The sequence below is a fragment of the Buteo buteo genome, chromosome 4 (genome assembly GCF_964188355.1).
Source record: "Buteo buteo chromosome 4, bButBut1.hap1.1, whole genome shotgun sequence".
Lineage (NCBI taxonomy): Eukaryota > Metazoa > Chordata > Aves > Accipitriformes > Accipitridae > Buteo > Buteo buteo.
In genome coordinates this window covers 62,070,848-62,083,410 of record NC_134174.1, presented here as the reverse complement: position 1 = coordinate 62,083,410, position 12,563 = coordinate 62,070,848, and the positions used below count along the sequence as shown (strand labels likewise).

Below are 12,563 nucleotides of genomic sequence, written 5' to 3'. Positions count from 1 at the left end.
ATGTAGGCCTCTTTTCCAAGTCTATTTGTGTTAAAGAAACTAGACTTAAAGCCTATTCTTGACATGTAAAATATTGCTTTTACTGTTGTATGGAACATGGATGACTGTTTATATCAGTTTTGGATAATATGGCTTTTCTACAATATTTTCAGAGTAGCTCTGAATTGGAACCTAAAATCAAGTATAACTTGCCAGTTTGGTTAGGAAATACTCTGGGTAATGATTTTTTTGGCATAGTTTCCATCGATCTTACATGACTGAGAGCAAAAAGAAACGATGCTTTGGTAGGCTTCTGTATGTTATTTTGCTGGCAATTGATCTTTCATTTTGCATGTTGTGACTGACTGCTAATTAAATAACTGGGATCAGTGTTTCATTTCAATTTTCTCTTCTCCTACAGTGTGACAAAATCAAGCAAGAACGAGATGAGGCTGTCAAAAAACTGGAGGAGTTTCAGAAAAGTAAGCTGATAATGTTAGTGGGGTTTTTTTGGTACAGAGTTATGAACATCGCTCTGCATACTCTATAGCAGTGTTAAGAATGCTGAGATTTAGGTCCACTTGCTGTTTCTCCTTCAAAGCCTTGTTTTAAAGAGGTAATTCGGTGAGACTTTGACCATTGTCAGGCTAACTGCTGTCACAGCATTTATATGCTCTGACACAGGTAGCCATTCTTAATGGCTTAATTCAAATGTACCACTCTCTCACGTGGATTCTGCAAGTGACTTTTGGAATGATATATGCTTGGATGAGTGGGATTTGGCCCTATTGCTGAGATTGCTGCTAATAATAATAGTAATGGTAATTTTTTTATGAAGGAGGAGTAAAATTACTTTAAGCACAGACACACCAATAAAGGTTTTTAGGATGAACTGCTGTCTCTTGATAATTTTTAGAGCAAGTTATGTCTTGCCTGGGCTGTGAGAATGTCAATATTCAGTTTTACACTTTTATGGTAACGGTTCTATTGAAACTGTTTGGTGTCTGGAAGCAACAAAGCACATCTAATGGGAGTGGAAGTATCCTAGTGGAATAGCTCTTTAGAAGCGACAATTACAATAGGATTGTGGTCTGTTATGTCTGGTTTGTGCCAGTACGGTGAACTGCACGGCGAAGCATCAGAAATGTGGATGAAGTTAATGCAGGAGAAGGAAATCACATGGTCTATACTTTTGTGTGACTGTGTTAATAGAGGCGTTTGCTCACTTCTATTTTATAATTGTTCATATGATACAATTATGGAAAATAATCTAAAATCAACAGGAATCATCTACTGCCTTAAATGATGTTAGATAACTGTTGTGTGAGGCAAGAATGTTTTCCAAGAAGTCTAATTCCTCTCGAAAAAACTGCAGCCTGTTTTGTTTTTGTTATGATATGAGGAATACCAGAGTGTGGCAGAAAATGTCAAGTAGTTAAGACTTAAAATTTGAAGTAATATTTGATGTTGTAAAATTTTATAGGTTTCTTTTATCTTCCTTTCACATTTTTAAAGGACATACCTTGTAAACATAGTGATAAAATGCCAGGAATATTAGGATTTTAAGGCAATAATAGAGCCCATTATTTAAACGACAATATAAAAGGCAATTATATTGATGAAGAGCTACATTGGCTTTGTGTCTGTGAATAAACTTGGCCTGTACTCAGCTTCTATTTGTTCTCCTGGCATAAACACATATTGTGTGTGATTCCAGTTTAATGGGGCCCCGTTTGTATGCCAAGCAGCTGCATTTTAGGCCCTATTGCGTGATTTCATAGCTCTCTGAAAATTGGTTCTATTGAGCACAAGAGATAGAAGGTGGTGGTGGGGGGGAAAGCTTCAACACACAATCATTCCTTTTCAATTGGAGCCAGCAAGGTTGATGACAACATGACCATTGTGTTATAATGATAAGACCACTAAGGATCTGTACCTCTCATCAAGGCTTTCACACAACAGCAGATACAATTTAATTCACTGCTCTGTCAGCAGTGCTGATACCATTATGCCGTCTGTCTCCACAGTTATAATCACTGTCCTCCGAGAAATGCAGTTGAAATGATCTTGAGCAGTCAAAGAAACTCTCAATTAAGGCTGCCACTTCCAATGTGTCAGATTGTGTCTTATGCACTTGGTACAATTTTCACTTCCAATCCTGTTTATTTACAATGTCTACCAGTAATTACGCTTAACATGTCATTTAGTGAGGGTGCCCCTGCCAAGGAGATTGTTGGGTGCTGCAGTACCATTGAGTGGGAGTTTCTCGCAGTCAATGCCATCAGCGGCTTTTAGTCCCTGATGGGATGCAGTAGTAATGTTGGTAATGCAAGTATCGTGCTCATCAAGTCATAATTAGATGCCACTCAAATGTGCCACTTGTAATAACAGTGTTGATTCATGTTTTCTCGGTGACTGCAACTACTAATTAGTTAAGTGGTTTTTGGTTGGCCTGCATTTGCTGCGGATTATTATTACCCCTGAAAAAAACTGTCAAGGTTAGAGATGTTTCAGGCCACTTAGTGCTGCTTTATGAATTTTAATATTGACATAATAAGAACTTTGGACAGACTTAGGAAATAATATAAATTTTGTATTTAATTTGGAAAGATTTTTTTCCCCTGAGTTAATCATAATTGCAGGTTAATTAAGTTTAAATGAACCAAGAGTAATCCCTAGTTCTGCCATGTGAGCCCAACCCTTGTTTCCTAACTTTAGCCTTGCTTGAGGCTATTAGAATCCTGTCTGTAAAATGGGAGCAGCTCCGTATCTCCACTGTTCCCTCATCCTGCCCAAAGCATTTCATTACTCCAAATTCCCAGAGCTAGGTAGAATAAAAACAGAAGAGATACGGACATGTACTACCTGAAGCTTTTCCTCTCTCAAATTAAATGTAGCAGGTACGGCACACTTGGAGCAGATAATTTCTCCAAAGCTAGAAAAAATGGAAATAAAAGGACAACCAAAGAAAGAGGTGTGGTTGCTCTGCTGTTAGAAGACTCCTTGTGAATACAGTTTTTGGACCAAGATTTCCCAATATTCTGCCCTGCTCTTTTTTTTAGCTGCTCATATTTTGTAGAACTTGATTCTTGCATGCAGCTACTGATTTGACAGCAAACTCCAATGTATTGCTGGTTTCCTATGCTGTCAACAAAAATGTTAGTTAATATTAACTAAGTATCAATAAAGCTGCATAAATAACACTTGTTAACAGCCTGCTTTTTCCTATTCTAAAGTCCTGTTTTGTAGTCATTAAGATGACCTCTGGATATCAAAGAGAACTTAAGTATATCTCCTCAGTTTTTAGGCAAAAGTCTTGGAAGAGGGCAGGCAGGATCTTCTACCCAGTGGGATGAAATCACTAGTTTTTAAAGCCTATCTTCATGAAAATGAAAGGACATACTAGAAAAAGTCCTCCATATTTACACGATATTCTTCCAGCCTTGTTCCCGCTCCGAAGTATTGTTCAGCTGTGAACAGTCCTTTTTGCACATTGAAAATCTGGCATCGGGCTGAAGAGGAATCTGCACCATGAAATGACTTGCAGAATTAGGGTCCAGTCTGCTGCTTAGGATGGATAAGGGTGCCAGGAGGAGTTGCATTGATGAGCAAGGTGCTAGCCTGAGAAATGGGAAACTATTGTTGGGTTTTCTGCTTTGCTCCAGATTTCCTGTGCGACTTGAAGCTTGCCACTAGAAGATGACTTTCAACACTAGTAAAGTAGCTATGTACTGCTGGAAGTTGAGGGGAATTGCAAACCAAAATGTATCTGTGCTTTTATATTTCCTCTAATTCACATTGGCATTCTACGTTACAATATAAGATTTGTTCCATAACTTTTTGGTCACTCTAAGAGTATTGCATATCTTCGATATAGTGATGTGTACCCACTGCTGTAATAGGAATCCTGTAAGTGCAAAGGACAGATGTGTCTCTTGCTCCTTCAGCTGTGACATCAAATGTAGTAGCATAGCCATGTATTTCAGATGCAGTCAGACAGCTTGCTGTCGGCCCTGGTCTCACGGAAGATTGTGTGTGGCATGCTGGTGTCTGAATCTTTGCTGTGGACTGTGAAGGTTAGGTTGTAAGACCACGGTGCTTATTTTAGGGCAAGCACAGAGAGACTTCAAATAAGAACGAGTTCAGACACTACAGCCAGATAGTAATACAGAACTTGGGTTGTTCAGCTGAGGCTGTCAAAAATCGGTCAGTGCACGCAATGTTGAGTTTCCGTCAGGATTGCATCCATCGGGGTGTAGTCCAGCTGCTGCAGGAAGCTTCGGAGCTGATGGGGCAGAACGAGATGAAGGAACTGTGCTGTAGTAATGGTTCGACTTCATTGGAGCATGTGCTGTAGGAGGCACTGTGAATATGGAGGCTTCAGTCACTTAACCCCTTTCTCCATTTCCTAGTAAACTTGCCCCAGGCCTGGGCTGTATGTCCATCCTGCAGCTCTTCTTGTACAGTGTGTTTAGCAAGTGTGATGATACTTAGAATACCATATAAACCCAAAGACTGGGAGGTGAAAGTAATCTTTGTAACACACCTGAGTTAATCTTGCTGTTTAAAAATATCAGGGTTCCAATCTTCTGAAAATGGCATCCATACCAAATTTTCAAGAGGATTATGATGGCAATCTTAAGGGACAATCTAATGGTCTCACTCTGATTCTTCAAGTGTTAATGAAATAAAGATGATGAATGACGATGGTCAGGGAGGCTCCTGCTGGCCTTCTACTTCCATAAGTTTATGCTCAGTTCTCCAGTTCCCCCTCTAATGCTGTGGACATGGCTTGAAAGAGTTGCTTAAAGCAATGAACCAAATAGTCAATGTTCAAAAGAGTTCCTATCCATGGAGATTATCTAAGTATGTACTTCCCTGTATTTGAAATGCTTACATAGAAAGTTAACAGAAAAAGATGTAGTATTTCTGATCGTGGGATGCATGTGTCAAATGCATGTGTCAAATGCAGGAAAATACTGACTAATTTTTAAACTCTTCCCCTAGTTTCTCACATGGTTATTGAGGAAGTAAACTGTATTCAGAACCATCTTGAAATTGAGAAGACGTGCCGTGAAAGTGCTGAGGCTTTGGCTTCTAAGGTGAGAAGAATTATGGTGATTCTCTTTCATCCAATTTCTTTTTTCTTTTTTTTTTTTTTTAACTTGAGATTATATGCATGTCCCATATGTGTTTTCTTATAACCTTGCGGATCTGTGAAATTGTTTTGAAGTGGCAAAAACTGTAAGCCATATGCAAGATGCAAAATACAATTCCTGCCTTTAAAGAAAAAAAAATAAAATTAATTTAGTTTCTATTTTGGAACAGTAAGTCATGGACCAGCATCTTGATATCTAGGGTTTTTTATGCATTTAGGTTAAATGGAAAACAAATTTTAGAACTGTCCTGTGTGAGATATAAAACAATAATGAGCATTTCAGTGTCTAAATCAAATGGAAAAAGTCAACCACTGCATTACATTTCAGGTGATTGTTTATGAAAGCAAAGCGAGGGCAGGGGAAAGGTGACCTCCACTGCTCTGTTGATTGCATCTAGTCTGATGAATTTAGCAAGTGTGTAATTTTCTATATTCCATCTCATCAGAAGTGCATTATTATTAAAGAATGTTTTTATCTCTCTTATATATTTTTGGTTGTGTAAAATGCATCTGAGCCACTTCATCAGAAAATGGATTACAGCAATTTTGAACCAAATTTCATTAGCAATGCTGACGGCCTTTCCCCCCCCGCCCCCCCCATCCCCTGCCCAAAGTACATCCTTAGACATGGTAAAAATCACACCAGCAAGAAATCACTTTAATTTAGATGCATTAGCAATGTACTTTCTGGAGGTATTTACTTAATTGTTTGCATAATGACACTATATTAGAATTCATAAGATAGACAATCAGCATATAAGTAAGAAAATGAACATATTTATGCAACTTTTATTCTTCTCTGCACTTTTCCTGTAACGCACGTACAGAGGCAGTCCAAAGACTAGCTTTACCCCTTGGGGCTGCTTTGCCAAAGCTGCTTTGTTTGTTGCTGTGAGCTGACTAAACCCTGTAAGATTCCTCATACCACCCTTCCCACTTGCTCAGTTTCATTCTTTGGGAATGAGATGAGGAAGTTCTCTAGTAAATCTCCTGTAGTTGGGGGCTGAGGAAAAGGGGGATCAAAGATGATTGTTCAGGTAAAAATTCAGGGTCAGCCTAACTGTACAGTATATGTTCTATTTGAAAGTAAATATCACACTTCTGAAGTGCACGTTGACTTAGACATGTTGTACATCATTAGTAGAAAATCAAGTCTCATTCTTAGACCTGAATACAAGGAATGCTTGGCTGGTGGGTGGGCAGTCGCCCCAACATACGCCTGAACACCCTTGAGACTGTGCTAAGCTTGCTGAAAGCTGCTGGCATGGGGTGTCTAGATGCAAGACAGTGAAAGAAATGGTGAGAGTGAAACATTTGCAGCAATCCCTGTTGTGCAATTTTTCCTGGCACCTTGATCAAGATGGAGATGCCTTACAGAACCTCTTCTGTATCATCCACCAACCAGTCATGTGTTTAAGCATCCAACCCAGAGTGGTTTCTGATTTGTGGTTTGACCCATAAAGAGTTGGTTTATGATATGGCTTTCACCTTACATACATTGACTTTACAGTAATAATTTCTGAGAATTGAAAATAATTAAGTTTTGAGGTAATTCTGTCGTGACTGGGAGTATAGTAGTTGTGGTGTTTGTAGTTTATAAGCTAAATAGGGGCATAGGAGGAGGTAAGAGTTTTTAATTGACTGATTGATATAGCTGGCAAAATCAGATGAGCTTTCAGGAACACAAGCCCTTCTTCAGGTCATTCAGTTAGGGCTCCTGTTGATGCTGGTACATGCTAAAGGGTAAGGAGCTGAAGCAGCTATCACAAAGAATGTGTAGCATTAAGTAAGCTTGATAGTTGATTTGGTTTGATTTGAATCTACACAGGGTATTTATTAATCAGAAGTACCAGAGAGGAAAGAAAGGCATGGATGAAGGATCATGTTGAATTCAAGCCTCCTCAGAGGAGAAAGTGGGCAAGCTTCCCATCTTCAGACCATTTTAATATTGAATGGAGCATTTAATCGAATGTTACTTTTTCTTCTTTGTTTGATAGATCTTTTAATGATAAGGGAGAAAAAAATACAGTTGACTTTTTTTTTCTTGTACAGCAGCTTAAAGACAGACTAACTAGCTTCTTACTGTTTGTGCTTCTCAATTTTCAGCTGAACAAAGAAAATAAGACCTTGAAAAGAATTAGTATGCTTTATATGGCAAAACTGGGCCCAGAAATTATCACTGAAGAGATTAACATTGATGAGGACGATTCATCCACAGATACAGAAGCTAACTCTGGATCATGCAATTCTGTGCATTGTCAGCAGCAAATAAAAGGTGAGCATTGTTGCTGAGCCTACACTACCATACAAGGCAAAAGTTGTCTGAAGAATGGCTGTAGTGGTTTGGACCAGAGATCTGACTGGCTCTGAGTCATGCTTCTGAGAGTGGTCATCAAAGGATTTCCAGGAAATACTGTAAGAACATGGTAGGCTTGTAGTGATACTGTGTAAGGTATACGGTGCCTATACAGCCTGCACAGTAAGTTACAATGCAATAAAAAAATGGGATCTACGCAGCTAAGAGAGTTCAATGTTACTGAGTTGGTAAAAGAAATATTTCCTCAGATCCTTAACGAAGTAAAAATTAAGCAGAAGGACAAGGTCACCTTGCAATGCAAGGTCAACTGCATTGTTACTATTTCAAAGCTTGTAAGACAGGACTCTCCATTTCTATTTCCATTGTGTACCTTTGTATGCACTAACTTCATATTCCAGAGCTATTACCAAACAAGCAAAGGGACCAGGTAAAACAGCAAGGCTTGGGAACATGGAAATACATTGATAAAAGAAATCTGTGCTTTATTAAGAAATTTCTAGTTCCCTTTTGAAAGGAAATTCATATTTCTATAATCCAAAATCTGCCTTCCTTTCTCATCTAACTCTGTGATGAAGTAATTGTGATGCTGTATATTGTTATATCATAGTATCCCAAAAAGGGGAATGCCCACGTTCTGCATTTGGTGACAGAGAAAGAAATTAAGTGGTTCATTTTTTTAAAAAAAAGCTTTCTTTTTTTTTTTCTGATAATAAGTTACAATAGCAAATAATGTCTAAGTACAGCTGTCCTGAACTTTCAGCCTGACCTTGTTAATTCTTTTCTGTTTGAATGCAGCAGCCTCAATGAAGTGGTACAAAGTATCACTGAGAAAAAAGAATGATTGTTTTAAAAATGCTTAAAAATATTGCCAGCCCACGATAAAGACCCACCAAAGAAATCAGATATCACAGTACACTTCTATAATAAGCAGTTTTCCATCCTATAAATATAGGCAAAGAGGCAGAGAACAGTATGATCCACACCATGCAACCCATCTGAATCAGAAATAAGACTGGAGTTCCTCCTATCTTTTATCGGAGAAAGATGTCAAGGATACATTTAAAGACAGCAAAGTCTCTGGCTGCAGATCAGAGAACGTGGTTAGGAGGAGGGTAGCAGGGTCAAATAGATAATTTCAAGAAAGATTCTGAAGTATATGCTTTCTGTCTTGCTGACGAATTCACTAAAGAACAAAATGTGGCGTGTTGTGGAGGATTTAGAACTTCTGGCTTCTGCTCCTCTCTCTGGCCTTATTACTAAATCTTAATGACCTTACTTTTAACAAGTGCTGTGTATTTTAAAAGCATTGGCATCCCATTTGCTAGAGGAAGGTATTTCATCCCTGTGCCTGGAGAGAAGTGTTTGTGTGTATGGTAGCGGAGTGATCTGACAACATGCACCAAAAGGCAGTGTTAGGGCTGTGTCCCTAGCCTAAGCCAAGCTACATGGCATTTTTCTTCAGGGAAAAATCGGAAGTTACATCTTGGATTACCTGCTAAGTGAAAGACCTTATGCAATGAAAGATGTGTTTTCAAGACTCCCCTCAATGCTTTGTGGTGTTGCCCAAGGTGAAATCTGCTGGTTTACGTATGTTTATTATTCCAAGCAGTTGTGTTTTCTGTTGGTAATCTTGGAAGTCTTTTAGCCTTCTCACCATTCAGTAAAATATTGGATGTTTCTTGGAATGATTCCTTTCTTCCCGCCACTTTTCTGTAAGGGTATACAAATAAGGTAGTACAGTCTGAGGCTCTTTGATTAAAACCCTCTCATTTATTAAAGGGTTAAAATTTTGTCCCTCATATATCTGCCTCTATTTTTGCTATCTCATACATTAGGGAAAGGTGATAATAAAGCTGTTGTTCCTAATGGAAGTGTAGAGTGGTCTCAGAGTAGTACCTGAAATTAATTTATAGGTTTTGGATTTTCTTTTTCTTTTTAGCTGACCTTTCGGATATAACAAGTGAAAACTCAGCTGTGTGGGTCAAGCAGTTTAGTGCATACCCTGCATCTGAAAAGAAACATTTTTTGTACACATTTATAAAGATTTAGTTATATGGATATGCTTTCTTCCCTGTATGAGATTTGATATATTTATTGTAAGACCTTACTTAGTCCAGTTACCATAAATGTCAGTGAGACATTTTTTTCCATTAATTTCACTGGAAAGCATAAATCCATAAAACAGATGATTTGGTACAAGAATATTCTGGGAAAGCGAGTCTTTTTGTTTACTTGAGAATGTGTGTGCCTTTAATTTGGAGGAAAATAAAACTGAGGCTCCTGAATGGGAGGGAGGGGCTGGGGTAGAATCAACATTTCCAAGAGGTGAGACCAAACAGAATGACATCCAGCATGTCATCATCATCTGCAATTGATTAGCAACAATTTTCTCAACTTGTGGCTGGTATTCAATGAACAGCAGCGCTATGAAATACTGGAAGCAGGTGGGGAATGAGAGCACTTACTGAAAGCTAATATATATCAATAAATTTGTATTTTTGTGGTGTTTTTATGTTACCCTAAACCTTGATACATTATGTATGCAAACTGATCTCATGTTAAGAAGTGATTATAATCAAATGTTTTATTCCATTGTGAATTTAATTTATTTCATATTTTGATAATTAAGGAACAAAAATTCTGAGGGGAAAATTACAAGTATTAGCTCTTCCATCAGTAAAGGTTATATTCTGACTCTGTTCACATAATGTTACAAAGGCTATAAATTGGCAGCTGTTCAGGACAATTTCTTCAGTGAAAACCTCCCAAGTATTAACTGCCTGTTGTTTTGTTTATTTCCCTTGTGACGAGAACTCATGATCCAAAAAGAATTGAAGTGCATTAATTTGTTTTAAAGGACACCTATTAAAAATTGCTTTCTTCTACCTCTGTACTAGAGTCTCTGTGATGTGACAGTCTCCTGAGTAGGACTGAGGACACTCTGTGGTGGCAGGATTGGCCGCATTATAGCAGGAAATGAATCATTCAGAATGCAAATAAAGACGGTAGTACTGAGCAAGGCAGCTTACCTCAATAGAGTAAATCTGAAACGGTGGTCTAGTTATATATCTGTTACTTGACACTTACGCAAAGTTCCTAAATTATTGAGGATGTACCTTGAATACAACTGGTGCTTTGTATGCAGGCAAGGTGCTTCATACTCCATTGTAATTGGATTGCTATGACATTTCCTTTGTTGTTTTCTTCCAAGAATAAAATATATTTTTCATTTCCCTCCTCAAACTGTAGAGCTGCGAGATCAAATCATATCTGTTCATGAGGAAAAGAAGACCTTAGCCATTGAACTGGAAAACCTGAGGTGCAAACTTGTAGAAGTAATTGAAGAAGTATGTATTGTACCATGGAAGGCGAGACCATGTTAGCGTGTAGTTGGTACTTTTTGTATCTAATTTTGCTAAAAATGCTCAGTTGTGAAGTTAATTGAATACTGTCTAATCGCAGCCTTCCCATATGATGGACCACTTAGGGCATAGGCCTAGAAGGGGCCTTCTGTGTCAGAGTCTGGTCTGTTGCTATTGCTGGCGCATGACTTTTCATGATCTGTTCTAATGCCCATATTATAACTCTCATCTCCCCTTCCTGACAGCCCCTCACCCATCACAGCCTGAGGGGATTTTTGGATTTCCTTAAACCTGTAGATGTGCAAGAAACACTTTTGGAGAATGTCCAGTTTAATCACTGGTGCTACTTCATTGAGCGTATCCTTGAGTTTAGCCATTGGCAGTGCCCTGTCATGGTAATTAGACCAGCAAATTGGCTTTTTGAGCCAGCAGAGTTTCATTCCTGCTTGAAAACTGGATAAGCCATGTACTGATGCAAATCAGGACTTAGTGGCTCTTCCTGTCTATGCAACACTTGCATTCAGAAAGACACAGCTCACGGCTCTTGGACAATAAACAGAGCCCAGGAGAAAAAACCAAACCAGCAGCCTGACTGTATCAAACCGCAAACAGTCAAGGGCAAGCTAGTAACTTTTCAACAAGGTGCTATGGCGCCTCATCCTGAAAGGTTCCAAAAATGTTATATTTGCAGCTGTGACTGGTACGTGCCATGTGACTGGGCCATGGGAGGATTAGTTCATAACCCTTTTATGACATCTGTTATGAGGTCTGTAAGTTGAGGTAAAAATGCTTTCCATCCCACTGGAAGCCCTAACATCAGGCCAAACCTAAGAAACAGAATTACTGAAAGCAGAATATTGCTTGCATTATGTATGTGCCACTAACTATGCCACTTATGCCACTAACTAAAATAGTCTTATTTTTTATTTGTGCTTTATACTTTTCTAGGTGAATAAAGTGAAAGAAGAAAAGGCTGTTTTGACAACAGAAGTTAATAAGCAGCAAAAACTGTTGGAGAAATGTAACAGAGGTGTGTGGTCTAAGCAGGTTCTGTAACAGTTTGCTACATCCTTTGCAGAAGCTTTAGAGCTTTTATGTTGTAATACAGAGTAGGTTAAAGAACAGTGACTGTAGTCCAGATCTGACAGTAGGCCTTATTGCTGCAGGCACTGCATAAACACATGGATTATTCTAGACTGTCTGTCCTCCAGGAAAATGTGACAGCGTAAATAGCAAGTTATATGTGAGAACAGGAAAGCTTTTTGCTCTGTGGCACAAGCAGCAAACTAGGGCAGGAAGGCAGTCCTTCACACAGATGGAGTTTGAGCTTTAATCTCCTGTTTTCTTGAACTGTTACATCAGCCTTCCTTTCAGTTGGGACACAACTAACAATTTTGAGTATCTAAAGACCTGGGAGCAACTTGTTCAATGTTCAGAGGGTGATGAGGAAAAGGCAACCGTGCTGCATTTTAGTGAAGTGGAAGACAACGAGTCTGGGCAAGATATAGTAGGGCATATCGTGTAAGCTTCCACCAAATGTTCATCTCTTACCTCTTCCATGTGTCCGCGTTGCGTAAGCCTATGACAGGCAGTACTCGAAGACTCTTAAAACACCAAACTTCAGACAGGTTGATTAGACAGATCAGCCTGAAGAAGCTTTTGATGGGATAGTGTGGCAGATGAAAAGTTTCTGAAATGTTTTCTTTTTTCTAAGCATGATCAAAAGAACAATCCCTTGTTTCACATT

General features: G+C 38.7%; 1 protein-coding gene across 5 annotated transcripts in view; it reads left to right on the top strand.

Moving 5' to 3' along the window:
• SHTN1 (shootin 1) overlaps window positions 1-12,563 on the top strand; it is a 66,817-nt gene that overhangs the window by 17,008 nt on the left and 37,246 nt on the right. For all 5 annotated transcript variants that reach the window (XR_012650173.1, XR_012650174.1, XM_075026476.1 and 2 more), the window contains 5 exons: window positions 401-461; window positions 4,987-5,081; window positions 7,244-7,412; window positions 10,704-10,801; window positions 11,765-11,846. Coding sequence is in view for 3 of the 5 variants with exons in the window: in XM_075026476.1 (XP_074882577.1) it covers window positions 401-461; window positions 4,987-5,081; window positions 7,244-7,412; window positions 10,704-10,801; window positions 11,765-11,846 (505 nt within the window). In the remaining 2 variants the exon portion in view is untranslated. The remainder of the gene's footprint in view (window positions 1-400; window positions 462-4,986; window positions 5,082-7,243; window positions 7,413-10,703; window positions 10,802-11,764; window positions 11,847-12,563) is intronic.